At 44.7% G+C, this 26,969-nt stretch overlaps 1 protein-coding gene across 1 annotated transcript; it reads left to right on the top strand.

The window, feature by feature from the left end:
* Positions 1-270: 270 nt before the first annotated feature.
* On the top strand, positions 271-23,646 carry ZNF530 (zinc finger protein 530). The gene is made up of 4 exons (XM_067720625.1): positions 271-508; positions 3,463-3,589; positions 5,486-6,843; positions 22,350-23,646. Exons 1-4 carry the CDS (start codon positions 476-478, stop codon positions 22,953-22,955), a joined length of 2,124 nt encoding a protein of 707 aa, XP_067576726.1. The 5' UTR covers positions 271-475; the 3' UTR covers positions 22,956-23,646.
* The last annotated feature ends 3,323 nt before the right edge of the window (positions 23,647-26,969 follow it).

Here is a 26,969-nt window from a genome sequence, read left to right as displayed (position 1 = left end):
TTTCAGAAGTCCTGTTCCAAGCGGGCCTCCACAGTCTTAAAGATGATTGAAACAGAAAAGCCTATGTCCCAAACTTTTATCTCAGGGTTCTGGTATCTTTGCACAGGTGCTCTAACCGGGCCACTTTACCGGGAGGTCCAGGTAAGCAGCGCTCCACGCTCGGTCCCAGAGTTGTTGGAACTACATTTCCCAGAGGACGCTGCGCCGGGGGCCTTCGACGATTAGCCAATTAAAGCTCAGGAGGAGGGCACTTCCCTGTGAGAGCACCGCGTAGGGGTAGGACTTCCGGCATTCTCCTCGTGGCGGTCGTTTTGTAGGTGCTTGGGGTATGTTCGCTCCGTCTCAGGTTCCACAGCGGCGAGTCGATACCGAGAAGGTCGGAGAGGAGACGCTGTCCGCGCCAGGCCTGGGGTAGGGTCCACTGTGCCCGCGTCCCCCCTCCTCTCCCGCCGTTCCCCACCCCGTCCACAGTCCGATGGCGGCGGCGGCGCTGAGGAACCCGCCTCAGGTAAACGCTCGTCCTCCGGCCCTCACTGCCCTCACCCCACAAGACACTAAAGCCTCGAGTGTGGGGCGCCGGCTCACGTGCCCGCAGCCCAGACCCCGGTATTCAGGACGGTGAGGCGGCCGTGGGTGGGGCCCTGTTTCTGACAGACGGTGTGACGGCGCGTTGCAGAGGGTCACAGGAGGAGGGACCGGCAGGTGCAAAGGCTTGGAGGTCGGGTTGAGCCGGGAGGATTCGGGAACTCCGAGATCTGCCTTGTGTGTTCAGGGAACAGAGAAGGTGAGGCAGAGTCGCGCTTGAAATGCCAGGCTGCCATTTTCAGGAGGCCGGGAGCATTGACATTTGTTAACAGAAAAGGACTCTCCTGATTTAGGCTTTCAGAAGTTTTCCAGAAGCTCTTCAGAGTGTTAGACTGGTTGCCTCGCGTATAGGTACCAGAATGTGCAGGTGCTTGCAAGGGAGACTGAGCTAGTTCAAGGGAATCTCAAGTCTCCTTTGTTTCTCATGGGAACAGAGAGCAAGGGGGCAGGAGTCAGGCCTGGAATGGCCCTCTGAGAAGTTGAGTGTCTATTCTGCAGGTGATGGGAACAATGGGAGGTTTGGAGCGGAGGAGGGAGATGATCTGACCCAGCTCTTATCAGGCTTCCTGTGACTGCAGAATGGAGAACCGAATGGGGCGGGGGGTGAGGAAGGTGGTAGGAAAACCAGGGAAGACGCTACTGTAACCAGTCCAGGAGAGCCTTGATGATGTGGACCAGTGTGGTGACCTTGGCGGTGGTAGACATGATTAAAATTCTGAATTCAGTTTTTTCATTAGATCTGCTCAGATTTTCTGATTTTGTGAGAGTAGAAGTCAGGGATGACTGTAAGGTTTTGGGGTGTAGCAGCCAGAGGGATGGAAGCTCCATCAGTTGGGATCTGGAATTTGGTAGTAGGATTAATTTTCTTTTTTTTTTTTTTTTTTGACTGCGTTGGCTCTTCGTTGCTGTGCCTGGGTTTTCTCTAGTTGTGGCAAATGGGGGCTACTCTTCGTTGCGGTGTGCGGGCTTCTTATCGTGGTGGTTTCTCTTGTTGCAGAGCATGGGCTCTAGGGACACGGGCTTCAGTAGTTGCAGCTCGTGGGCCCTAGAGTGCACGGGCTTCAGCAGTTGTGGTGCGCGGGCTCAGTAGTTGTGGTGCACAGGTTTTGTTGCTCTGTGACAAGTGGGATTTTCCCGGACCAGGGATCAAACCCCTAACCCCTGCATCGACAGGCAGATTCTTAAGCACTGCGCCACCAGGGAAGCCCCAGGATTAATTTTCAATCAGTATTAGGGGTTTTGTTTTGGTCATGTTAAGTGTATGAGATGTTTCAGAGAACAAATCAGTAGAGGTATTAAGTGGGCAGCTGGACACACAGCTCTAGGTCTCTGGGGAGAGTTTCAGGACAGACACCTGAAGAAGGTGGTGGATAGTATGTGGACCAGGGTGGAGCTGTGTGTCTTGGCTTAGACGGCTAGAATAGAATACTTTTTATTTCTCACAGTTCTAGAAGCTGGGAATCCAAAATCAAGGTATTGGCAGGTTGGATTCCTGGTGGGGGACTCTGTTCCCATCTTGCAGATGGTTCCCTTCTCCCTGTATCCTCACGTAGACTTTTCTTGGTACAAGGAGGTGGACAGAGCAAGAGATGCCTGTCTTCCTCTTATAAGGGTTCCTTCTTACAACCTAATCTAAACCTGATTACTTCCCAAAGGCCATGCCTCCAACTACCATCACATTTGGGGTTAAGGCTTCAACATAACAAATTTTGGGGGGATGCATACATTCAGTCCATAACACTGTGGGTCACATTTAGTGGTGATAGTCTTGGTCATGATAGTGTTAATAATAGCCCAGGAAGGGGAGAGTGGGGTCTGAGGGCTGGGCCTTGTCCTTGGGCACCAAGGTGGAGGATGATAGTCATCACAAACATAGGTGAAGGAGATAAGTGGTCATGGGAACAGTGTGGGAAAGAGGATGAGCTACTAGGTGATTTAGATTTCTGAGGGATGAGTGCACATGAGACAGAAATGATGGCAAAGGAGCAGTTGAGGCAAGATTGACAGTGAGGCCAGGTCTACTGCTTATTCACTGCTCTATGGGTTCACCAGGGTTTTGCTGTGACCTTCTGTTTCTGGGGGGTTTTAGTCAGGTTGGTGGCTTAGTTTAAGGGGCACAAGTGGTCATCTGGGAGAGTCACTGGACCTGGGGTGGAAAGTGTCTGGGACTCTATTTTGAAGGATGGTTAGGAAAGGAGAGGAAGTCTGTGACGGGAGAGCACATCAAGTGTAGCTCATGTGGAAGAGGGACATGACTGTATGAGATGCACAAGTGGTTCTGGGTGGCTGAGGTTGAAGCAAGGAGCAGAGTCAGGCAGGACTGCCAATGGCAGTGGGGACAAATGGAGGTCTGGGTAGTTGGATCCTGCTTGAATTTGCTGAGCACTCTATATGCCATGTGTTCCATGACACGTAGGAAGGAGAGGCAGATGCCTGTGTTGCAGGGCAAGAAAGAGGTGGTGACTGAGAGAGACGTTGTACAAAGAGTGATGTGGAAAGGGAGTGTGAGCTGATGGCCTGAGGGCCCTGGCACTGAGGACATAAGGTTAAAATGTGAGCCCACACCCTTGGTTATGTCTCGGAGGCATGATCTGGGACATCCTAGGAGAATTGCCTTGTAAGAGGTAGTCCTTCCCTGTGTGCCAGGCCCAGAGCATAGATATCATCTGTCTGTCCACCTGCCTGGTGCTGTGGGTGGACAGGGTAATCAAAGGGACCAAGAGAAGAGTGTTCACATCAATGACACCAGGGCCTGGTATCTCCTCTGAGATGAGGAAGTGGCGGGGGGCAGTGAGCAGGGTATGAGTGGGTGGGTGGAAGAACTTGGGGTCCTGTGAGAGAAGCTGATCATGGAACAAACTGTACCCATCATGGCAGGCCTGTGTGACCTTTGAAGACGTGGCCATTTACTTCTCCCAGGAGGAGTGGGGGCTCCTTGATGAGGCACAGAGGTTCCTGTACCATGATGTGATGCTGGAGAACTTTGAACTTACAACATCCCTGGGTAAGGCCTTCATATTCCTCCCAGTGTCCTCAACTGTCCTCTGTCTTTCCCCCATCCAAGAGGCAGCTCTCTCCATTCCATGGCTAGACCATTGTCTCTGCTAACTTCCCCACTTACCTGGCATATGTGCTGTGGGTGTCAGTGCTGAGCTGTGTACACTGCCCCAAGCACTGTACTCCTCAAGCAGCCCCAACGTCTGATACCCCGAGGAATGCAGGGAAGTGTCTGGGAGTCAGTCTGGCAGTCAGCCTAATAGAGCTCACATTTCTTGTCCTCTCCTTGGCTAGATGACTGTGTCCAGATCTATGGTACCTTGTGTCCCAGATTCTTCCCCTTTCCTCTTTTTTTTGAGATGTAATTGGCATAGGACATATTAGTTTCAGGTGTATTACATAATGATTTGGTATTTGTATATATTGCAAAATGCTCACAATAGTAAGTCTAGTTAACATCTATCACCATATAGAGTTACACATTTTTTTTCCTTGTGATGAGAACTTAATTTTAAGACTTCCTTGTGACTGCCTATATCAGGATTGCAGTATTGTCATTGGCACTATTTATATATAAGCTTTTCTTGAAAGACCCTGTTTTGGGATTTTGTTGTAATAGTCTTTCCTTTCCTGGGGTCTGCTGTTTCCTGAGTTGCTCTGAGTCAGTGCTGACCACTCACATGTCCTGTCTTTCCCTAAGGACTTGTTTCGTTCCAGTCTCATGTAGTTACAGAACAGGGGGTGTGTGGGGAGAGCTCTGATTGCTTTACAGGGTGAACATGGTAAGTTGGTCTCAGAGGAGACCTGGTCCTGGTGACTGGCAACTGGAGGGGGGGCGAGGGGAGGGCATGAAAATGAGGCTGTGTTTAGTCATACCGGGAACCTACCCTGTGTCCACCAGTGTTTTGGTGCAAGTGCCACTTGAGGCAAATTATTTCTACACTTTCTTCTTCATACTTGACACTTTTCTGATTTGTCATTTCCAGTTTCTGACTGTCCCCACCTTTCAGAGCTGTATGCATCATGTCCCTCTCCACTGCACCATCTGTAGTTTCTCCCACAGTGACTTACACTTATCCAGACACCTTGGAGATGTGGGTTCAGTTCCAGACCACTGCAATACAGTGAGTCACGTGAATTTTTTTGTTTCCCACTGCATATAGAAGTTATATTTATATTATACTTTAGTGTATTAAGTGCAGTAGAATTATGCCTAAGAATCAATATACTTACCTTAATTTGAAAGTACTTTTTTGCTAAAAAATCCTAACCATTGTCTGAACCTTCAGTGAGTCATAGTAGTAACATCAAAGATCACTGATCACAGATCACCGTAACAAATATAATAATAATGGAAAAGTTTAAAAGATTGTGAGAATTATCAGAATGTGACACAGAGATACAAAGTGAGCAAATGCTGTCAGTAAAATGGCACCGATAGACTTGCTGGATGTAAGGTTGCCACAAACCTTCAATTTGTAAAGAAAAAAACCAGAATGCAGTATCTGCAAAGGGCAATACAGCAAAGTGCCATGATAATGACATATGCCTGTAAAGTGTTGTGAGGTGTGCACACATTCTTAAATAGTCCTTGAACACCAGCTACACAGTTCCAATTGTATTTCCCTGGGCCTGGACACAGTCATCCTTCTGCATAGTATGGACATGTTCCCAGCTGACAAGATCTAGCTGAAGGCTGTTGGCAGAGGAAGGAGTAAGTGATACTGCCTCCCCTCCCTGTTTTACACCCTGTATTTGTGCCCTTTGTCCTGGAAAGTTACCCCCCTTCTGTGAACTTTAGAGGCCCAGTACTGCAGAGCAGCCCTCCCTTCAAATTAGTGCCTCATCCTGAAAACATTCCCATGGATTCATTAGCACTTTATTAGCATTCCTCTGCTTTCAGATTGTCAGTGTGGAGCAGAGGATGAGGAGATCCCTTCTGAGCAGAGTGTTTCTGGAGGAGAGTCACAGGTCAGGACTTCTCAGTCAGTTCCATCAAACCAGAAGACTCATCCCTGTGAGAAGTGTGTCTCAGTCTTGAAAGACATTTTGCAGCTGACTGAGCTCCAGGCAGCATATCTTGGGCAGAAACCATACTCTGGTGGGGGGTCCAGCAGCTTCTGGTTGAATGCAAGCCTTCACCAGTATCAGGAGCATGACAATGGAGAGAAAAACCTTAAAATGGATGTGGACAGGTCCTCAATTGTGACAAGCTGCAGACTCCATGTGTCAGGGAAGCCCTTCCCCTGTGGGGAGGATAGAAAAGACTTCCTAGCTACCTTGGGCCTTCATCAGCACCAGGCCACTCCCAACAGTGAGAAGCCACACAGCAGCATTGAGTCTGGGGAGGCCTTAAACAATGGAAAAAGTCATAACAAGTGGATTGAATGCAGGGAAGTTTTTGGCAACACTCATATACTTCACCACCAGAGAGTCTGCGCTGGAGAAGGTCTTGATGAGTGTAGCAAATGCAAATACAGATTTGTTCAGCACCAGCAAATTCACGTTGGAGAAAGGCCTTATGAGTGCAGTGAATGTGGGAAATTCTTTAGCCGTAAAACCCACCTCATTCGACACTGGAGGGTTCACACAGGAGCAAAGCCTTATGAGTGCAGTGAATGTGGGAGGTCTTTTAGCCAGAAATCTGACCTCATTCAACACCAAAGAGTTCATACTGGAGAAAAGCCTTATGAGTGCAGTGAATGTAGGAAATCTTTTATCCAGAAATCCATCCTCATTAAACACCAGAGAGTTCACACTAATGAAAGGCCTTATAAATGTGATCAATGTGGAAAATCGTTTAGCCAAAGTTCTGGCCTCCTTCGACACAAGAGAGCTCACACTAGAGCAAGGCCTTATGAGTGCAGTGAATGTGGGAAAGCCTTTAACTGTAAAACCCACCTCGTTCGACACTGGAGAGCTCACACTGGAGTTAGGCCTTATGAGTGCAGCGAATGCGGAAAATCTTTTAGTGAGAAATCTGTCCTCATTCAACACCAAAGAGTTCACACTGGAGAAAAGCCTTATGAGTGCAGTGGATGTGGGAAAGCCTTTAGCCAGAAATCTGTCCTCATTCAGCACCAGAGAGTTCACACAGGAGAAAGACCTTATGAGTGCAGTGAATGTGGGAAATCCTTTAGCCGCAAAACCCACCTCATTCGACACCAGACGGTGCACACTGGAGCAAGACCTTTTGATTGCAGTGAATGTGGGAGATCCTTTACTCAGAGCTCTGGTCTCCTTCGACACAGGAGAGCTCATGTGCAATGAGTATAGGAAATCCTTTACCTGCAAATTTAACGTCGGTCAACACCAAAGAGTTCACACTGGAAAAATTCTTGCACATGCAATGAATGTGCTTCTTTCTTACTTAGCATCATTGTGTTGGAGGAAAGCCTCTGTGAGGAACCATCTGCATGAATCGAATCTCATGTTGAGATATCCACAGACTAGGGATTGATTCACCATAAATTTCACGGATGTGTTGGAAGCATGTGTAACCTGCCCAAGGTCACTGCCAGTTTCTGTGGCAGAAACTATCTCACCTCTAGCATCTGGCAGGCCCTCACAGTTGGCATCAGTCACAAGCCTAGTATGCTCAGAGCAACTGGCCTCTGTGCTGTCCCATTTGTTGGAGGAAATCGTGAATATCCTGAGCCCTTATGGAGTCTTCATTCCCTTTTCTCTGACAGATTAGGGCATGGACCTGACCTGTGTTGGCCCTGAGAACGCTATCTGAGTTCTGCTGGCAGCTTGCAGAGAAGAACTAGCTTTTTCAGGGACACAGTTGGTCTCGGGTAGTTGTGATGAATATTTCCAGCTTCCAAGTCACCCAACCAGAAATTGCCTGTTGCACGTTGCTCTGGTTTGTGTAATAGTAAAGACCTTTTTGTTTAAGCACCTTAATTTTGGAAATGCTCTTCACTGTGTGGAATAGTTTGAAAGCACAATAGGACCGTCAACTTGAGGGATAAATGACTTTTGTGGAGATCCAAACTTTGGGTGCCTCAGAGGACATGGTATGATGGCCAAATATAAGGCTTTCATTTTGGCCTAGTTTGCATTGCTGCCAAGGCCTCCTAGGAAAGAATACTTTGTTATAATTTTTTGCCTGGATACGAGAGTTCTGTGCATTCTAGTGCTTCTGGAGACAACATGGATTCTTTTTTTTCTTGCCCACAGGGGATAACACACAATGGCCAGCACTACTGAGGGAAATCTTAACCCCAGTTCTCCTCCAAAGCAACCATATATACCCTGATACCTGGAATTCCACAGGCTAGTGTCCATAGTTGTAAGGCTGCAGGGGCAGGGAAGACCACAATTGGTACAGAAACACTGGTTACTAGGGAGTGGAGGAGACTGCAGCAAGCTACGTGGAACATACCACTTCTAAAGGTACATCCACAAATGTTCTACTGACAATGACTGCAGGATGAGTGTGTCCAGAAATCTCAGGACCTCCAGGTATGTTTATGTTGTGAAGTCATTGGCAGACAAAATAAGGGTTTTGGGGGATTCCTCTAGCCTTTCTGAGCTGTTGACCTCAAGGCCATTGCTATACAGGCAACAGAAGAAGGATGGTGAGATACTGTGGTCCAGGCATGTGGTTTTTGTGACCCAACCAGCAGTCCTCTTGACTCAGCCGGAAATGGCCTTCACTGTTTGCCAGTATTTCCTGTCCCTGAGGAGAGGCTGCCCCTCAAGGCATGAGGAATGAGGTAGTGGAGTAATTTTCTGAAGAGTGGTATATTTAGATTTTTATTATGAACCACTTTTTAAACCTGCATGATGGTATAATGGGCATAGAAATGTTGTACATATTTAAAGTGTACAATTTGATAAGTTTTCACATGTATACACTTGTGAAACCATTATTATTATCATGATAATGAGCTCTCTGTCACCAGCATATTTTCCTCATGCCCTTTTCTAGTCTCCTTGCTCTCCCTGGCCATACAGACAACCATTTATTTACATTCCTTTACAATAGATTGCATTTTCTAGAATGTTATGATTGATCATAAAGTGTTTACTTTTTTTTTCTGGCTTCATTGATGCTACATAATTACTTTGAGAATAATTCATTGTACTGACATGAACATTCTTATTTCGAAGAATGCTTAGAAATGGAAGCTTTCTCTTCCATGTATAATTGACTATGTTCATACATTCATCTGTTTATGGGTATTTCAGTTATTTCCAGTGTTTAGCTTTTATAAATAAAAGCTGATATGAACATTAGTTTACAATTACTTATATGGATATGTTTCATTTTTCTTGTATTAATAACTCAGTGCAGTACCTCAGTCATGGGGTAGGTGAATAGTATAACTTTTTAAGAAATTGCCAAACTGTAATCTAAAATGTTTGTGTTTTTTTGGATTCCCACCAGCAGTGTGTGAGACTTCCAATTCCTTCACACCATTGTCAATACCTGGTAAGGTTACTTTTTAATTTTACCCTTTTAAAATAAGTGTAAAATAAGGTAATCCACTGGTTTTAATTGCATTTCCCTAAGGATTTACAACGTTTAGCATTATTTCATGTGTTTACTGTATATCTTCTTTAGTAAGATGTCTATTCTTTTCTTTGTCCTATTTTCTATTTTGTGAATTTGGCTATTTGCTTTTTAGTTACAATAAGACAAACAACAAAGACATGTTGGTATTTTACTTATTCTTCAATGATGTGAGTGACTTCTTTGCTGCATGGAATCGTTGTTGAATACTGGAAGAATATTTTGTTATTTTTTACTTTTTTTTTTTGATGGAATGCACAGTGTATGGACACCTATACCAAACATTTAAGTTTCATCAGCATTATTAACATATTCTCCATCACTTTTCTAAGTGTAGACATTCAATATACTGCATTCAGTAATACTATAAATCAAGCCTTGGTTTGTAGTGTTTGCCAGTTTCTTTGGTATAAATACCATGAACAATTTCAAACTACCAACCTGATGTCACTGAATAGAGTTGGGAAGAGTTGGCAGTATCACATCATTCTAAACAGAGAAATGATTAGAGAGTGATGATGTTTCAATATTTGTAACTTAAAAGAGTTTAATTGATATATAATTGATTTATGTATATATTAAAAATGTCAATTTTGATGGTTTGATGCATAAAATTTCCTTACACCCTTTTTAAATTTGTGCTTTTCAACTTATAAGATTTCTGATACAGGATATAGTCTACTGTTTGTAATTGCTATTTTCAAATATATACAAAAGTAGAAAAGACTGTCTTATGGATTCCCAATCTTCTGTCATTATTTATAGTCATTCGCTTTTCATCTCTCATGCACATTAGTGGGTTCTTTTACTTAAAACCCAGAGATTGTGTCGTTTAATGCATAGTTTCTTGAGAATGCTTTTCTAAAATGTAAGAGTATTTCCATAATGACAATAACTTTCTCACACAAAATAAAAATATTTTAAAATGTGATAAATATTTATCAGTGCTGAATTTTATCAATTTTCTCAAAAATATATTTGTTTTTTAAGGCAGACTACAGATGTATCTTGTTTTATTGTGCTTCACAGATACTGTATTTGTTTTTAATAAATTGAAGTTTAGTGGCAAAACTGCACTGAGCAAATCTATCAGCACCATTTTTCAAACAGCATTTCCTCATTTTGTTTCTTTGTGTCACATGTAATTCTCACAAGTTTTCAAACTTTTTCATTATTATTATACTTCTTATGAGATCTGTGATTAGTTATCTTTGATGTTACTTTTTAAATTTTTTTTGTCTGTGCCATGCAGCTTGTGACATCTTAGTTCTCTGGCCAGGCATTGAACCCGGGCCCTCGGCAGTGAAAGCACAGAGTACTAACCCCTGGACTGCCAGAGAATTCCCAGCTGGTTTTTTTTGTTACTTTGTTTTTTGTTTTTGTGATGTTACTATTGTAATTGTTTTGGAGCACCATGAGCTGTACGCCTGTAAGATGGTGAACTTAATCGATAAATGTGCGTTCTGACTGCTCCATTGATTGGCCATTACCCTGTCTTTCTCTCTCTCCTTGGCCTCCCTATTCCCTGAGACACAACAATATTGAAATTAGGCCAACTAATAACCCTACAATAACCTCCAGTGTTCCAGTGAAAGGTTAGAATCACTTCATGTCTTTCACTTTAAATCAGAAGCTAGAAATGATTAAGCTTAATGAGGAAGGCATGTCAAAAGCTAAGAGCTTGTACGTCTGTCGGGAGTGGGCCCAGAACAGTATTTATATACTTTTTTCAAACTTACATACATACATATATATATATATATATATATATATATATATATACATATATATATGTATATATATATATATATATTTTTTTTTTTTTTGCAGTATGTGGGCCTCTCACTGTTGTGGCCTCTCCTGTTGCAGAGCACAGGCTCCGAACACACAGGCTCAATGGCCATGGCTCACGGGCCCAGCCGCTTGGCGGCTTGTGGGATCTTCCCGGACCAGGGCACGAACCCGTATCCCCTGCATCAGCAGGAGGACTCTCAACCACAGCGCCACCAGGGAAGCCCCAAACTTAAACTTTTGGCATTGCTTGGGCCATGCACCTTTATAGCAATATGTGTATTTACTAGGAGAGTCAGGATCCAGCAAAAGGAACAGCAGAAGCCAATGTAGTTTGAGATTCTAATTTTGAGCTCCATCCAATTAGTGCTACTGGGGCAAAGCTTTAAGGTTTGGAAGCCACCAAGGAGGCGGGTAATGCTGAGGGAAACCCCTCTGGCTACTCTATGAAAATAGAACACAAGTTTATATCCAGCAACGACCAGGAAATATTTCAGTCCAAACACTGTCATTTCATGAGGGATCCCTTTGGAGAAAAGAACTAAGCAGTTGGCTAGGACAAGGTGGTTGAGGATTTGGTCTCTGGGTGTGAGACTTCTTCCAGTGAGCAAAGTGAAAGTAAAAAAACAAAGAAGTGAGGAGTTTCCCAGGATCCCAACTTTCATCTGAGTGAGGAGGATAATCACCCAGTCCAGGTTAGTAGAAACCATCACATCAATAACTTAGGGATAATGTTTAATCGGAATCAGAAGAATCAAATTGATGTTTGATGCCAGGACAGTAACTGCAGGGGTAGCATCCATGCAAGTGTGGAAAGGAGTCATCTGGACACTAATGCAGTCACCCAGAGGAAGAGCTCTCCCCCAGTCCCTGGGGCTCCAGGTATTCCTGCATGCTGGCAGGTTGTGTTCCTTTCTGGAGGCTCTGGGGAACCAGATTCTTGCTTGGTTGGGTTGTTGGCAGAGTTCAATTCTATGTGGTTGTAGGACTGTGGACTCTCAGCTCCCTAGATGCTCTCTGCTTATGTTGAGGGTATCTGTGAAGTCCCAGTTTCTTCAAAGAGGTTTTTTTGTGACTGACAGCTCTGACCTTTCCATCTTGCTGAGTCAGGACTAAGGTTACTGGCTGTCAGACGTGTACTGTCCTTAGCTCCTACGGTTCCTCTCCCGTCCTAGCACAAAGCTGTTATCTCAAAACCATCAAACGCCCTTATCATACTGCCATATCTCTGACTCTGATGTCTGCAACTTTATCCCTGCAGCTGGGATAGTTTCTCCACTTTTTAAAATTACTTAATTAATTAATTAATTAATGTTTTTGATGGGTTTTGCTGGACGTTACAAGTACTTTTTTTTTTAAATTAATTTTTATATTTGGCTGCATTGGGTCTTCGTTGCTGTGCGCGGGCTTTCTCTAGTTGCAGCGAGTGGGGGCTACTCTTCATTGTGGTGCTTGGGCTTCTCATTGCAGTGGCTTCTCTTGTTGTGGAGCATGAGCTCTAGGCACCCAGGCTCAGTAGTTGTGGCTCACAGGCTCTAGAGCACAGGCTCAGTAGTTATGGCACATGCGCTTAGTTGCTCCGCAGCATGTGGGATCCTCCTGGACCAGGGCTCGAACCCGTGTCCCCTGCATTGGCAGGCGGATTCTTAACCACTGCACCACCAGGGAAGTCCTAGTTTCTCTACTTTTAAAGACTTATCTGTATTTTTTAAAGATTATTTTCTTTGTATTGTAGTAAAAAATACATAACATCAAATTTATCATCAACCATTTTTAAATATATATGTAAATATATTTATTTATTTTTGGCTTGTTGGGTCTTCGTTTCTGTGCAAAGGCTTTCTCTAGTTGCGGCAAGGGGGGGCTACTCTTCGTTGTGGTGCACGGGCTTCTCATTGAGGTGGCTTGTCTTGTTGCGGAGCACAGGCTCTAGGTGTGTGGGCTTCAGTAGTTGTGGCTTGCAGGCTCAGTAGCTGTGGTGCACGGGCTTAGTGGCTTCATGGCGTGTGGGATCTTCCTGGTCCAGGGATCGAACCCGTGTCCCTTGCATTGGCAGGTGGATTCTTAACCACTGAGCCACTAGAGAAGTCCCCCAGCACCATTTTAAAAGCCTTGACATAAGTGACTCCATTTTGTTTCACATTTCACACTTGGGATTAGAACAAAAACACTGACGGAAGAGACATGTTCCTATGAGACCTCAGTGCACATGATTTAAAGTGTTCCTTTTTGTCCTGTTAATCTGTCTTGTGTCAGGTTTTGTTTTTTTTTTTTTTTTTGACCACACTGCACGGCATTTGGGATCTTAGTTCCTGGACCAGGGATCTAACCCATGCCCCTTGCAGTGGAAGCACAGAGTCTTAAGCATTAGACGGCCAGGGAAGTCCCTTGTGTCAATTTTATTATTAGTCCAGCCACAGGAACTCAAGAGGAGTAGAGGGGGAAATTTCTCCCTCCCTGACATAACCTTGCCTCAGTCTCCCATAGTCACAGTACCCATTTATTTCAGATATTCCATATTGGGCATAGATGCTTTGGCACAATAGAAATGGATTAAAATCAAGACTTTGACATTTACAAATTGGCTTGATAAATGTGACCCCATGTAAGTCAAAACAGGACCTTCAAGGATTAAAACTTATGTGTAATAAAATGGTGATTATATCCCACTGCTTCTCCATTTACAGTCCAATTTTGCTTGTTCTTAAATCTGAAAAAAATGAGCACCACTTGATAGATTACTACAACCTTAATGCTATGGTCCTGTTCATCAAGGTTCCATATCCAATACCCAGTAAAATTTACTGATTCTGTTCAATCAATAACGGGTGAATATTTTTTGCTCTATAGATTTGGCTGACATGTTCTCTTCAGTGCCTGTTTCAATAGCCTCTACTGCAGTTTGTTTCTATCTTAAGAGGGATACAATACACCTTTTTCTGGCTACTCCAACATATTCGTCATTACAAATTTTACTTCCAAATTAAAATCAGCAGGCATTCCTGATAGTGCCCTCAGAAACTCTACCATAGAGGATTTGGCCGTTTCTCCTTAAACCTGCTGGAGTCTGGACACATGATGGCTGTAAGTTGACCAAGGGCTTCTGATACAAGAAGCTGGCCTTCTCTGCCCATGCTGTCTGCCATTAAAACCACCAATGGGGCTTCCCTGGTGGTGAAGTGGTTGACAGTCCGCCTGCCGATACAGGGAACACGGGCTCGTGCCCCTGTCCAGGAAGATCCCACATGTCACGGAGTGGCTAGACCCGTGAGCCATGGCCGCTGAGCCTGCGCGTCCGGAGCCTGTGCACTGCAATGGGAGAGGCCACAACAGTGAGAGGCCCGCATACCGCAAAAAAAAAAAAAAAAAAGAAACACCGATGACTGTCTACCTCCTGTGTCTTCTGGAAATAGAGGCTCTCACAGACCCTGAGCCTGTGACTCTCTGTATTCAGCTGCCCACCATACTTTGAGTCATGGAAACAACACAGTCCAAGCTCAGCACAGCTACTGAGGCCTCCGTAGATTAAAATAGCCTGGAAACAAACCTGGAACCTCTGGCATATTCCACCTGTAGGAGTGGTGGCATCCTCTGTCTTTAGTTACATGCCAGATTCCATGGTGCTGGAAGGTCACCTCCATTCAGGCCCCTTGCCTACCTGGAGAGCCCCTTGGGATTAACTGAGTGAACTGCAGTGGAAGATGAACAGCACTGCCAACCATCAGACATGGTGGAGCTCAGTGAAATGTTGCTTCTTTCCATCCTTTAGCCAGGACATCCCTGATAAAGCACAGGACCCAAGGGACAACACCCTTGGGCAAACTTCAGGCAAGAATCTTAGCATGGGATGACCTGGCTCACAATGGCCACATCTCCACATTTATTATAAACTGTTGGGTCATTACTTAAAAATTGTCCCCTTGGTAAAAATAGCAAGAACCTCTAGGAATCTCTTGTCTCACAGTTAAATCAAAATCACACGTCTCAACCTGTATTAACGCCACAATATGAGGCCTTGCCAGGACATTCCTTTTTCACTTCGGAGTTATAATTTAAACCTAAACTTCCTCCACAAATAAACCAAAAACCTGTCAAGTGCAGCTACACACCATTCTTGTGACTTGATTTTTCTGCTTCTGGTCTGAGTACTTTTATCAATTTTCAAGAAGCTCCAACCCTCCAAGGAAGCCATTGTTTCAACTAAACATGGCAAATGCTGAGGTCCACATCAACTCAAGCAGGTACCCTCTTAGAATGGACAGTCCCATCCAACATCCCAGACAACATCATCCTGACCCAGGAGCTTGTTGCTGGAGATGACATCACCTCAGATGATAACAGTTCAAATGACGTTGTCCCAACCCAAGACCTCAAAGTTGGAGTTGACTTCACCCCTTACACTAAAATCTTCACCCCGGCAATGCCCATGGACTGCCTCTCTTAAGGCACAAATTGGATGCAGGACATGTATTGCATTTCTTCCTTTCTTTTATTATTATTATTTATTTTTATTTTATTTTTAAAGACATTTATTTATTGAGGCTGCGTTGGGTCTTCGTTCCTGCACACAGGCTTTCTCTAGTTTCAGAGAGCAGGGGCTACCTTTTGTTGCGGTGTGTGGGCTTCTGATTGCAGTGGTTTCTCGTTGTGGAGCACGGGTTCTAAGGTGCATGGGCTTCAGTAGTTGTGGCGCAGGGGCTCAGTTGCTCCGCAGCATGTGGGATCTTCCCAGAGCAGGGCTCGAACCTGTATCCCCTGCATTGGTTACGTGCATGTAAAGAACAATAAATAAAAGCTGTGAATCAAGTTTATTCAGTATCTTACTGAGAACTACAGCCCAGGAGACAGCCTCTCAGATAGCTCTGAGAAACTGTTCTGAAGAGAAAAGGGAGGTCAGGGGACTTCCCTGGCAGCCCAGTTGTTAAGACTCTGCACTTCCAGTGCAGGAGGTGCAGGTTCCATCCCTGGTCAGGGAACTAAGATCTCACATGCCTCTAGTCACGAGGAATTTTAGTTAATGGTTTTGGTGTTTTTCTAAGTATGGGAAGATGCAAGAATCCAGGTTCATAAAAAATTTCTCCTCAAAAAATGTAACTTTCTGAAAGCCTGTTCTGCCAGTTTTCCCAGAGCACAGAGTGCCTCATTCCTTATCTCTGCCCTGATCTTTCTTCAGCGTGTGCTGGGGATCAGTGACTGCAGTGGCTAATGACTCAATCCTTATAGATCCAGATGGCTAGCAGCATTCTTTAGTTGGCACTAACAATGTACATATTTTATGTCCAAATGACTTTATGGAATTGTTTGTCCATTTGTATCTGTAGACTCTTCATTGGAGTATAATTGCTTGACAATGGTGTGTTAGTTTCTGCTTTATAACAAAGTGAATCAGCTATACATATATCCCCATTATCTTCTCCCTCTTGCGTCTCCCTCCCACCCCCCCATCCCACCCCTCTAGGTGGTGGTCACACAAAGCACAGAGCTGATCCCTCTGTGCTATGCAGCTGCTTCCCACTAGCTATCTATTTTGCATTTGGTATTATATATAAGTCCATGCACTCTCTCACTTCATCCCATCTTACCCTTCCGCCTCCCCTTGTCCTCAAGTTCATTCTCTACATCTGCGTCTTTATTCCTGTCCTGCCCCTAGGTTCTTCAGAAGTTTTTTTTTTTTTTTTTTAGATTCCATATATATGTGTTAGCATATGGTATTTATTTTTCTCTTTCTGACTTACTTCATTCTGTGTGACAGACTCTAGGTCCATCCACCTCACTACAAATAACTCAGTTTTCATTTCTTTTTATGGCTGAGTAATATTCCATTGTATATATATGCCACATCTTCTTTATCCATTCATCTGTCGATGGACATTTAGGTTGCTTCCATGTCCTGGCTATTGTAAATAGAGCTGCAATGAACATTGTGGTACATGATTCTTTTTTTTTTTTTTTTTTTTTTAGCCGTACGCGGGCCTCTCACTCTGTGGCCTCTCCCGTTGCGGAGCACAGGCTCCGAACGCACAGGCTCTGAGGCCATGGCTCACGGGCCTAGCCGCTCTGCAGCATGTGGGATCTTCCTGGACCGGGGCACGAACCCGTGTCCCCTGCATCGTCAGGCGGACTCTCAACCACTGCGCCACCAGGGAAGCCCACATGATTCTTTTTGAATTATGGTTTTCTCAGGTTATATGCCCAGTATGTATCTGTAGACTTTGGGAGCACTTATAATATTACTTTTACCGTCTGGGAACATGCTTAATGGGGTCTGAAATAGTGTTTCTGAAAACTTTTAGTGATTACTTGCAGACAACACTCCCCATAAGTCTCCCTACAGTCACTCTAAGAAGTAACGAAAGTCTCCTCTCCAGCCTAGTTAGACCCCTCGCAGTGCTTCTGGATTTGTGGGGGTGGGACCACCAACTGGAACCCTAGCTAGACCTCTGAGAACTACATTTCCTAGAGGACAGTGCGTCGAGAGGCAGTATGTCTAAGCCAATGAAAACCCAGGGTAAAGACATTCCTGCGCATGCGCTTCTCATCGGGGAGGGACTTCCGGCCGCCTCCTCGTGGCGGCCATTTTAATCGCTCTGGATTTTTCTAGTTCCAGAGCGCTCCGTGGGGGCTGAGATGACTGAACTAAGGAGTTCCGAGTGGAGGTGTCCCCGTTGCACAGAGGCGGGTCTGAAGTTCGGCGACACCGCCCGAGGTGTCCCGCGTCAGACCCTGGATAAGGCCGGCCGTGGCTGGGTCCCCTCTGTTCTCCCGCCGCTACCGGCCCAGCTCCACCCACAGAGTCCGAATGCGGTGGCGGCGCTAAGGGACCCGCCTCAGGTAAACGCTCGTCCTCCGGGTCCTCACCCTCTCACCCCACCAGACACTAGATCCCCTGCCCACGTGCCCGCAGCTCAGGCCGCTCTGTCCAGGACGGTGAGGCGGTCGTGGATGGGCTCTGTTTCTGACAGTGTGATGGTGCGTGGGAGAGCGTGACAGGCGGGGGGATCGGCAGGTGCAAAGGCTTGGAGGTGGGACTGAGGAGGGAGGATTCGGGAAACCTGGAACTGTCTTGTATTTGCATGGAGTGGAGAGTGTGAGGTGGACTCGCACCTGCACTGTCAAGCTGAGGAGTTTGTACCTCCGTTCTGAGGACCGTGGTAGCCATGGTGGGTTGTGAAGAGAAGAGGGATATAGTCTGATTTAGGGTTTTAAAAGCTTTCCAAGAGTTACTCTGAGGGAGAACAGATTGGAATGGGGGTGATGAGGGTAGTGAGTCACAGGGAGGTTGAGTCCTTGTCCAACATAGAACTGGGAGGAGGCAGCACTGAGGTCTGAAGCAGAGAGTTTAGTCTTTTAGCCCAAGGTCATCTGGCCTCCAGGGCTGGCGAGGGGTACAGGGAGTTTTGAGCCCCTTGGAATACACCTTTATGGCTTGCTTCTGCCCACAGGTCCCCATGACTGAGGAAGCACTTAGGGAACCTACACAGGGAAGTGGAGGGTGTCCCAGGCCCTCACTGGCTTGGATCTCACTCGTATGAACTTGAGATTGTGGTGTCGTGGGACTCTTTACCTGCCATTTCCCCAGCCCTTGGGTTTGGGGATCTGGGAGAAATCCTCTAGACACATTCTAGTCCAGGCCAAGGGTTTCATGGAAGAGTTGCTTTCTGGTCATCTGTGAAAAATGGTGTAGAAGGTTATCCCAGAAACAAGTACCAGCATGTTCAAATGTTTGGTAGTGTGTCCACAAACTGGGAACAGGGCACAGCATGTCTCCTTTCTTTTAGCAACAGAGAGCAAGGGTACAGGAGTCAGTCTTGTAATGTGGCTGTCTGAGAAGTTGGGCATCTGTTGTGGAGGTAATGGGAGATTTGGAAAAGAGGAGGGAGATGATCTTACTTAGGTCTAAACAGGCTCCATCTGGTTACAGAGTGGAAAACAGACTTTGGGAGGAGGAAGGATGACCAGGGAGGAGGGTACTGCAGAAGTCCTAGTGCGTGTTCATGGACCAGAGTAGTGGCTGTGGAGTTGGAAGAAGTGGTTGGATTCTGGATCCATTATTTAAGAAGGACTGCCCAGATTTTCTGATTTTGAGGGTGGGAGAGAGAACGGTAAGAGTCAGTGATGGCAATAAAGTTTTGGTCTTAGCAGCTGAAAGACTGGAAGCTTCATTAACTGAGATGAGATAATCAGTAGTAAGAGTGATTTTCATTGGGGATATCAGGAATTTTGTTTTTGGCTGTGTTAAAATTATGAGATTTCTCAGAAAACAAAGGAGTAGTGACATCAGGTGGGCAGAACAGAGGTCTGGAAATCTGGGGTGTGGTTCGGGATGGAGACATCTGAAAGTGGTGGCTAGTGTCTGCACCAGTGTGGAACTATGGATTGTATTTAGAAGGTGGAATTCAGGCCATGGTGATAATGTTACTAGCAGGTCAGAAAGAAGTGTATGAGTTCCAAGAATTGATCTATTGCTTGGGCACCTTGTTGGGGGTTATGGACATCATAAACACAGATGTGGGAGAGAAATAGCCGTGAAGCGAGTATGTGTGGGGCCGGAGGTGTTGGCAGGTGTCCAAGACTTCCAAAGGAAGAGTAGACCGACAGATGCAGAGGCAGAGAACTAACAGAGATAAGATGCATTTGCTAGAATTTTGTGGTGAGTTTTGGTGGGATGTTTCAGTAGATAATGTATATAACATAAGGGCAAATGTGGTTATCTGTGAGAATCACTATGCTTAGTGTGGGTAGCGTTGTGGCTGGGATTTTAATGAGGGTTAGGTAGAGAGAAGAGGATTGTGGCTGCTGAGGGAATGAGTACAACCTAGAAGTAGGAGAGGGTTATGGGTATCTGAAATACACATATGGTTCTGTATGACTAATGTTGAAGCTAGAATTAGAAACAGGCAGAAAGGCCTTCAAATTGTGTTGGGATCCATCAGAGGTCTTGGGTAGAATTGGATTCTGTTTGAATTTGCCAGGTTCTCTGGGGTGAGTCCAGGAAGATGACTATAGTGTGGGACAGAGAGTTGGCAGTGGCTGCGAGGATGCAACCGTCGGGTCTGGAGACGTGAGAGAGGTACATGTGGAGAGAGGGAGCATGAATTGATGGACCTGGGCCCTGGTACAGGGGACTTAAGGGTGATGGGTGACTCCACATTTTATTGTGAGGCATGATATGGAAGACCCCCTGGAAATTGCCCAGCAGGAAGAGATGGAGCCATGCAGTTCTGTCCCTGAGCATCTCTCTGATGGCATCTCTCTGCCTACCTGTCTGTAGTTGCTGAGGGCTGGGCACAGTGATTAGTGGAACCATGAGGAGAGAGCAGTACCAATGGCATCAGGTTCTGGTGTCTCATCTGAAGTAGGGAGCCTGGAAGAAACTTGGGCATGGGCTGGATGTGTGCAGGATGGATTGTGGGTTCTCAGGAGAGAGGACCAGTGGTTTCATCTGTCCCCATCATGACAGGGCAGTGTGACTTTGGAGGATGTGGCTGTGTACTTCTCCTGGGAGGAATGGAGTCTCCTTGATAAGGCTCAGAGACACCTGTACCATGATGTGATGCTGGAGATCTTTACACTTATATCCTCACTGGGTAAGGCCTGCACACCCACCCCTATGACCTGGGCTAGACTTTGCCTTTCTGCTTTTCCTTAGGGGCTGCTCTGTCCTTCCTGCATCCAAACCATGGGGACTACTTCCTTTCCTAGTTCCTTTGGAAGGTGCTGCTGTTGCTAGGGCTGGGTTGTTTGCACTGCCCTTTTCTCTCCTTGGAGACCTAATACCTGCTTTTCTGAAGCCTAGTAGGAAGCCAAATGGGTCCATCTTGCTTACCTCCTCCCTAGTTGGGTGACTTTCCAGATCCATGGTTCCTAGGTTTTGCTCCCTTCTTCTGACTGTTCTTTCATGCCTGCCTGTGCCAAGAATTGTACGTCACTGGGCATAGGCACTAGTTAGGTGCACCATGAGCTGTGTTTGTGATACCCTCATCTGAGGTTCTTTTTGTAACATTTATTTTTCTTTTCTGTGCTCTGTTATGTGATGTTTCTTTGGGCTGGAACTGGCCACTTGCCTGTCCTGTCTGTCCCTTAGGACTTGAATTTTCTAAGTCCCATGTAGTTAATGTGGGTTGCAGGGGAGAGTCCTGGGTGCTTCATAGAATGGCCCACTGTGGCACGATGGGCTAGAGGGGACCTGGCAAGGACATGACATCAGGGTTGTGTTCACATCATACCAGGAACCTGTTCAAACTAGTGTTTTGGTGCCACTGCTGTGTGCCACACCTCATTTCCATCTCTTCTTCCCCGTTCTTTATACTTGGCCAGCTTGTCACTTTAACTCTGACTTCTGGCCCCTGGCTATACCCAACTTTCCTTCCTCCACCTGTTACCTATTCTTCTCTACTGCTGCATCTGCAGTGTTCTCCAGTGTTGGCTCACATGTAACAGGTGGTGTGCACATATCCTTGATAGTCCTTGAAAACCAGTTAGTCATTTTCAAATGGATTTTTCTATCCCTGGACAAAAATTTCTGTACAACACTCACATGTTAGCAGCAGCTAAAGCACTGCTCAAGGTGTGAGGAGTGAGTTTAAAATTGCCTGCCTCTTCTCACTCTGCTGCATCACATTCTTAAAAGTTTTTCATCTTGTGAGGCTTCCCTACTTCTGTAAACTTTTAGAGTCCCAGTACTGCAAAACAGCCTCTTCCGCGTCCTGACTCCAACTCTGTCATCCTGAAAACCACCTCACGTATTCATTCTTTGGTGTGTCAGACACATATTTGTGATGCGGCTGCCACCAGTCCCCAAAGTGAAGTCCCCACGTACTTCATTAGCATTTTTCTGTTTTCAGGTTGTTTGTGTGGCATAGAGAATGACAAGGCTCCTTCAGGACAGAGAGTTTCTCAGGAAAGAATGTCACAAATCAGGACTCTAAAGCCAGATCCGTCAACCCAGAAAGCTCATCTCTGTGAGATGTGTGTTCCTGTCATGAAGGACGTTTTGTACCTGGCTGAGCATCAAGGAACATATACTGGGCAGAAATCGTGTACATGTGTAGCATGTGGGGAACAATTCTGTTTCAGGGCAGATCTTGACCAACACCAGAAGGAGCACAGTGGGGAAAAACCCTGCAGCAAGGGTATGAACAGGACCTCCTTTGTGAAGAGCTATGGAATCTATTTGTCAGGGAAGCCTTTCACCTGTGGGAAGGGTGGAAAGGACACTGTGGGCCTTTTCCAGTACCAGGCCACTCCCAAAGCAGTACTGAAAATACACAGCAGTACTGGCTGTGAGGAGGCCTTTCACTGTGGAAAAAGTCCTTACAAGTGTGGTGAATGTGGGAAAGCCTTCCACTGCAAACGTACACTTGTTCAGCACCAAAGAATTCACTCTGGAGGACTGTATGAGTGCAGTGAATGTGGGAAAACCTTCACTTACAAGCACACATTTCTTCAGCACAAGACGCTTCATACTGGAGAAAGGCCTTTTAAATGCAGTGAATGTGGGAAGGCCTTCAGGTTCAAATATAAACTTGTTCAGCACCAGCATATTCACACTGGAGAAAGGCCTTATGAGTGTGCCGAATGTGGGAAAGCTTTTAGCTGCAAATCCAAACTTGTTCGGCACCAGAGAATTCACACTGGAGCAAAGCCTTATGAGTGTACTGAATGTGGCAGACTCTTTAGACAAAGTTCCAGTCTTGTTCAGCATCAGAGAATTCACACAGGAGCAAGGCCTTATGAATGTGGTGAATGTGAGAAATCTTTTAGCCAAAGCTCCAGCCTCATTCAGCACCGCAGAATTCACACGGGAGAAAGGCCATATGAGTGCAGTGAATGTGGGAAATCCTTTAGCCAAAGCTCCAGCCTCATTCAACATCGAAGAGTTCATACAGGAGCAAGGCCTTATGAGTGCAGGGAATGTGGGAAATCCTTTAGCCAAAGCTTCAGCCTCATTCTACATCAGAGAATTCACACTGGAGAAAGACCTTATGAATGCAGTGAATGTGGAAAATCTTTTAGCCAAAACTACAGCCTCATTCAGCACCATAAACTTCACACTAGTTAAAGGCCTCAAGAGTACAGCCAGCATGAGAAAGCCTTCAGTTACCAGTCTGCTCTGATTCAACACCAAAATCTCACAACTCAGTTCTAAGTTTTAGGAATTCAGCTAATGTGGAAAAAATACCTTCTGGATAAGGAAATCTACATAAGATAATGGCCTTTGAACTTCAGGGAATTTGCTGTCTCTTTGCTCAGTGTGATAGCACTAGAGAGCCTCTATGAGGAGCAATCTGCCATGAGTTCCAGGTATGTGAGAAATTTTCAGGAGCGGTATTTCATATTTTACCTGCTCAGGAACCTTGCCATAATTAAGTCACTGCCAGATTCTGTGGCAGAAGTCAACTCGCCTCTACCATCTGGCAGGTCCTCATAGTGTGCATCAGTCACCACAGCATGCTCAGAGAAGACAGATGTTTGTACTCTCTCCCATTCTCTAGAGGAAATCGTAGTTGAAACCCCTAGGGAGTTCCCATTCCCTTCTCTCTAACTAGTTATGGCATGGACCTGACCCAGTTTGGGACCAAAGGACCCAGTCCGGGAACTGCTGGTGGCTTGTAAAGTTTTCCTTCTTCACGGCATTGTTGGTCTTAGGGGTGAAACTTTTGAAGCATTTTCTGTCCTCCAAGTCGCCAACCTGGGAACGATCTGCTGCATATTGCTCTGATTTGTACAATAATAAAAATCTTATTGTTTAAGTCACCTTTAATCTTAACAGTTTTATTCACTATGTGGGGTAGTTGAAAACAGAATTTGAAAAACAAAATGAAAATAGAATTTGGCTTTGCTAGTGTGAACAGGTGGACAGGTTTCATGAGGGTCTCAGGGAACAGTATGGTGTACGAAAGTCTGTCTTACTGCAGTTTTTGTCTAAGCTGTATTCCTGTCTGGTAAAATAAAAAAGTAAATATTTGATGTTTGTCCCCAGTTCCTGGCAGAGATCTTCTAAAACCCTTGGAATTTCCTGAGTAATAAGAGTTTTTTTGTGTGATAATGAAATGACTCAAGGTGGAGACCTGTACAGATCTTCAGCATGGGGGCTGGTCACCAGATATTAGAGGGTTAGAACTTTTAAGCCCCACCCCCGACATCTGGGGGGGGAAGGAGCTGGAGATTGAGTTCAGTCACAATGGCCAGTGATTTAGTCAACCGTGCCTATGTAGTGATACCTTAGTAAAAAATCCCTAAACAGTAGGGTTTGGGGAATTTCCATGTTGGTAAACACATCCAACCAGGAAGGGGGGTATACCCTGATTCCACTGGGTTAGAGGCTCCTGTGCTTGGGGTTCTTTTGGACCTCAATTTATCTGGCTGTTGACTTGTGTCCTTCATAATAAACTAATTGTAAGTATAGCATTTTCCTGAGTTCTATAAGTCATTCTAGCAAATTATCAAACCAGATTTGAGGTCGACTTGGCAGAAGTGGGGGTAGCCTTGGGACCCATTTTGTGGTTGGCAGTCTTATGGGACTGAGTCCTTAATGGGTGGGGTCTGCACTAACTCCAAGTAGTTAGTGTCAGAATTGAATTGAATTGTAGGATACCCAGTTGGTGTTGGAGAATTGGAGAATTGGTGATGGAATGACATATTTGGTGTCAGAAAAAGCCATACAATGTACAAGGCATTCTGGGAAAGACTGCTGGCATCTGTGGTCCTAATAAGTACCTTGGATGTCAGGGTTTTTTTGTAGGCCCAAAGACCACCCTCAAGAGAGCACAGCTGTTACAAACTACAATATTTTTGGAACTGCAGTATCTAGGATGTGATAATTGTTCCCAGGTATAGTGAGAAATCAGTAGCACTTAGATTATGCAACATGACATTATTGAAGCCTGATAATCTAAAGTGAATTCAGAAAATACAAAGTGCTGATTAATCTTTCTTTGGCTCTGAAATTATTGTGAGATTCTTAAATATTAAAACCAGTTTTAAAAATCTTCATATCAATATTTACCATTAAACTTGGAGTTAAATTTTAGGATCATCTCTGCATGGAAATTTTATTAAGACCATAGATGATGACTTCCTCATTGCACAATTTCCACCTACACTTTTATCAGCCCAGAGAACCTTTGCTGCAGTCTCCATGTTCCATTTGCTCAGCCACCATCTCTTACAAAGAGCCTCACTATAGGCGTACCTCAGATGTTGTGGATTCGGTTCCAGACCACTGCAGTAAAGCAAATATTGCAGTAAAGGAGGTCACATGAATTTTTTGGTCTCCCAGTGCTTATAAAAGTTACGTTTATACTGTAGTCTATTAAGTGTGCAATAGCATGATGTCTGAAAGAACAATGGACATACTTTATTTAAAAGGTACTTTATTTCTAAATAAAAAATGCTAACCATCACCTGAGCCTTCAGTGAGTCACAATTTTTTGCAATAGTAACATCAGAGACCACTGAGAAAGATCATAACAAATATAATAATGATGAAAATGTTTGAATTGTTGCAAGAATTACCAAAATGTGACATAGCCATAAAGTGAGCAAATGCTGTTGGAAAAAAACAGCACCAATAGACTTGCTTGATGCAGAGTTGTGACAAACCTTCAATCTGTAAAAAAAAAACTCGGTGTCTGCAAAGCACAATAAAATGAGGTATGCCTATAAGTTGCCTTTTGTTTGAAGGGAACACATATTGCAGAGCTGAACTGTAGTTCTAAAATATTTTTTTAATCTTGTTTTTGTTTTATAATATTTATTTTTTAATTAATTAATTAATTTTGTCTGTGCCAGGTCCCAGTTGTGGCATGCAGGATCTTAGTTGCAGTAGGCAGACCTCTTAGTTGCAGCATGCATGCAGGATCTAGTTCCTTGACCAGGGATTGAACCTGGGTCCCTTGCATTGGGAGCACGGAGTCTTACCCACTGGACCACAAAGGAAGTCCCTATTTTTGTTTTTTTACCTTAAATCTGCACTCTTTGATCTGACATCCAGAATGCTAAGGGCTTCTTAAAATCTTAGTTTTGCTTTGTAGACTCACCCCACTTGAATTCTTATTATGAACTCAGTAGCATCTTCATGGTGTGTCATAGACCATTTATAGTGGAACATATAATTCCTATTTATGGTTCTAATGAGAACTGTCCTTACAGCACAACCACTAGATCCCAGCAGTTAGGGAAGTGTACTTGTACCCTACCCCAATAACCCTTGGCCCAGTTGCACATGCTAGCCACTTACTGCAGGGAGCATAAGATGCAGATACAGTGGAAGGCCAGATCCATCATCAGGTTCACAAACACATTCTCTGCTCTTCAAAGCTACATAATTCCTGAACTCAACAATCACTGCTCTAACATTCCATTGCTCCTGTTGGCTAAAAAGACTCTGTATTTCAATTACTTATTAGCCTTACTAACTGCCACCACCTGCAAACTTCACATCACTTAGTTGGGGAATGTCCAGATAACCTAGGACCTCTTCTAGCGTGAATTGTCCTACTAATTATCTATAAATGTTTAGTCCATCTGCTTAAAGAGCTATCATTACTGATCTCTCATTTAAAAGATTCCAAATCCTGGTCAAGGACTTAACCTGAATGCTCCAGTTGTCCCCTATTCCAGCAGCACCTTCCCCACTTCTGCTACTTGCCTGTCCAGCTTGGTGTTCCTAGCTTAATATATTCACCGAAAACCTCAACAATCTCAAAACTATTTGTTACTTCATATAAAGTTCCCCCAGGATTACTTCTATATTAACATTCTGCCTTTATACAGAGAAAAGAAAATCATTATTTGATTTTATTTGACAATACCCTCTGCCTCCCAAATCTAAAACAAATATCTTATGGGCTCCCTTATGTTGAGAAGGTAGTGATGCCTCCCCTGAATTTAGAGTCAATCCCTCCATTAATGCCATCTAAGGATGATTTTCCCATGACTTAGCTTCTGAGGGGTTTTGTTCTTGGTTTTGTAAATCTATTGATGATAAACCACCCATCATTAATCTTCAGTCTTTTAATCTGTTTTACAAATAGCATCAATAAAATTTGTGTACTTCATAAAATAGCTACCC

The sequence above is a fragment of the Pseudorca crassidens genome, chromosome 20 (genome assembly GCF_039906515.1).
Source record: "Pseudorca crassidens isolate mPseCra1 chromosome 20, mPseCra1.hap1, whole genome shotgun sequence".
Classification (NCBI taxonomy): domain Eukaryota; kingdom Metazoa; phylum Chordata; class Mammalia; order Artiodactyla; family Delphinidae; genus Pseudorca; species Pseudorca crassidens.
This window is presented reverse-complemented; position numbering and strand designations above follow the sequence as displayed.

Excerpts from the sequence above, each read along its gene's own strand:
- ZNF530 (XM_067720625.1), top strand. The coding sequence starts at position 476 with ATGGCGGCGGCGGCGCTGAGGAACCCGCCTCAG. Across the intron at positions 509-3,462 it reads CGCTGAGGAACCCGCCTCAG|GCCTGTGTGACCTTTGAAGA; the intron begins GTAAACGCTCGT and ends CCATCATGGCAG. Across the intron at positions 6,844-22,349 it reads TTCGACACAGGAGAGCTCAT|ACGCTTCATACTGGAGAAAG; the intron begins GTGCAATGAGTA and ends CTTCAGCACAAG.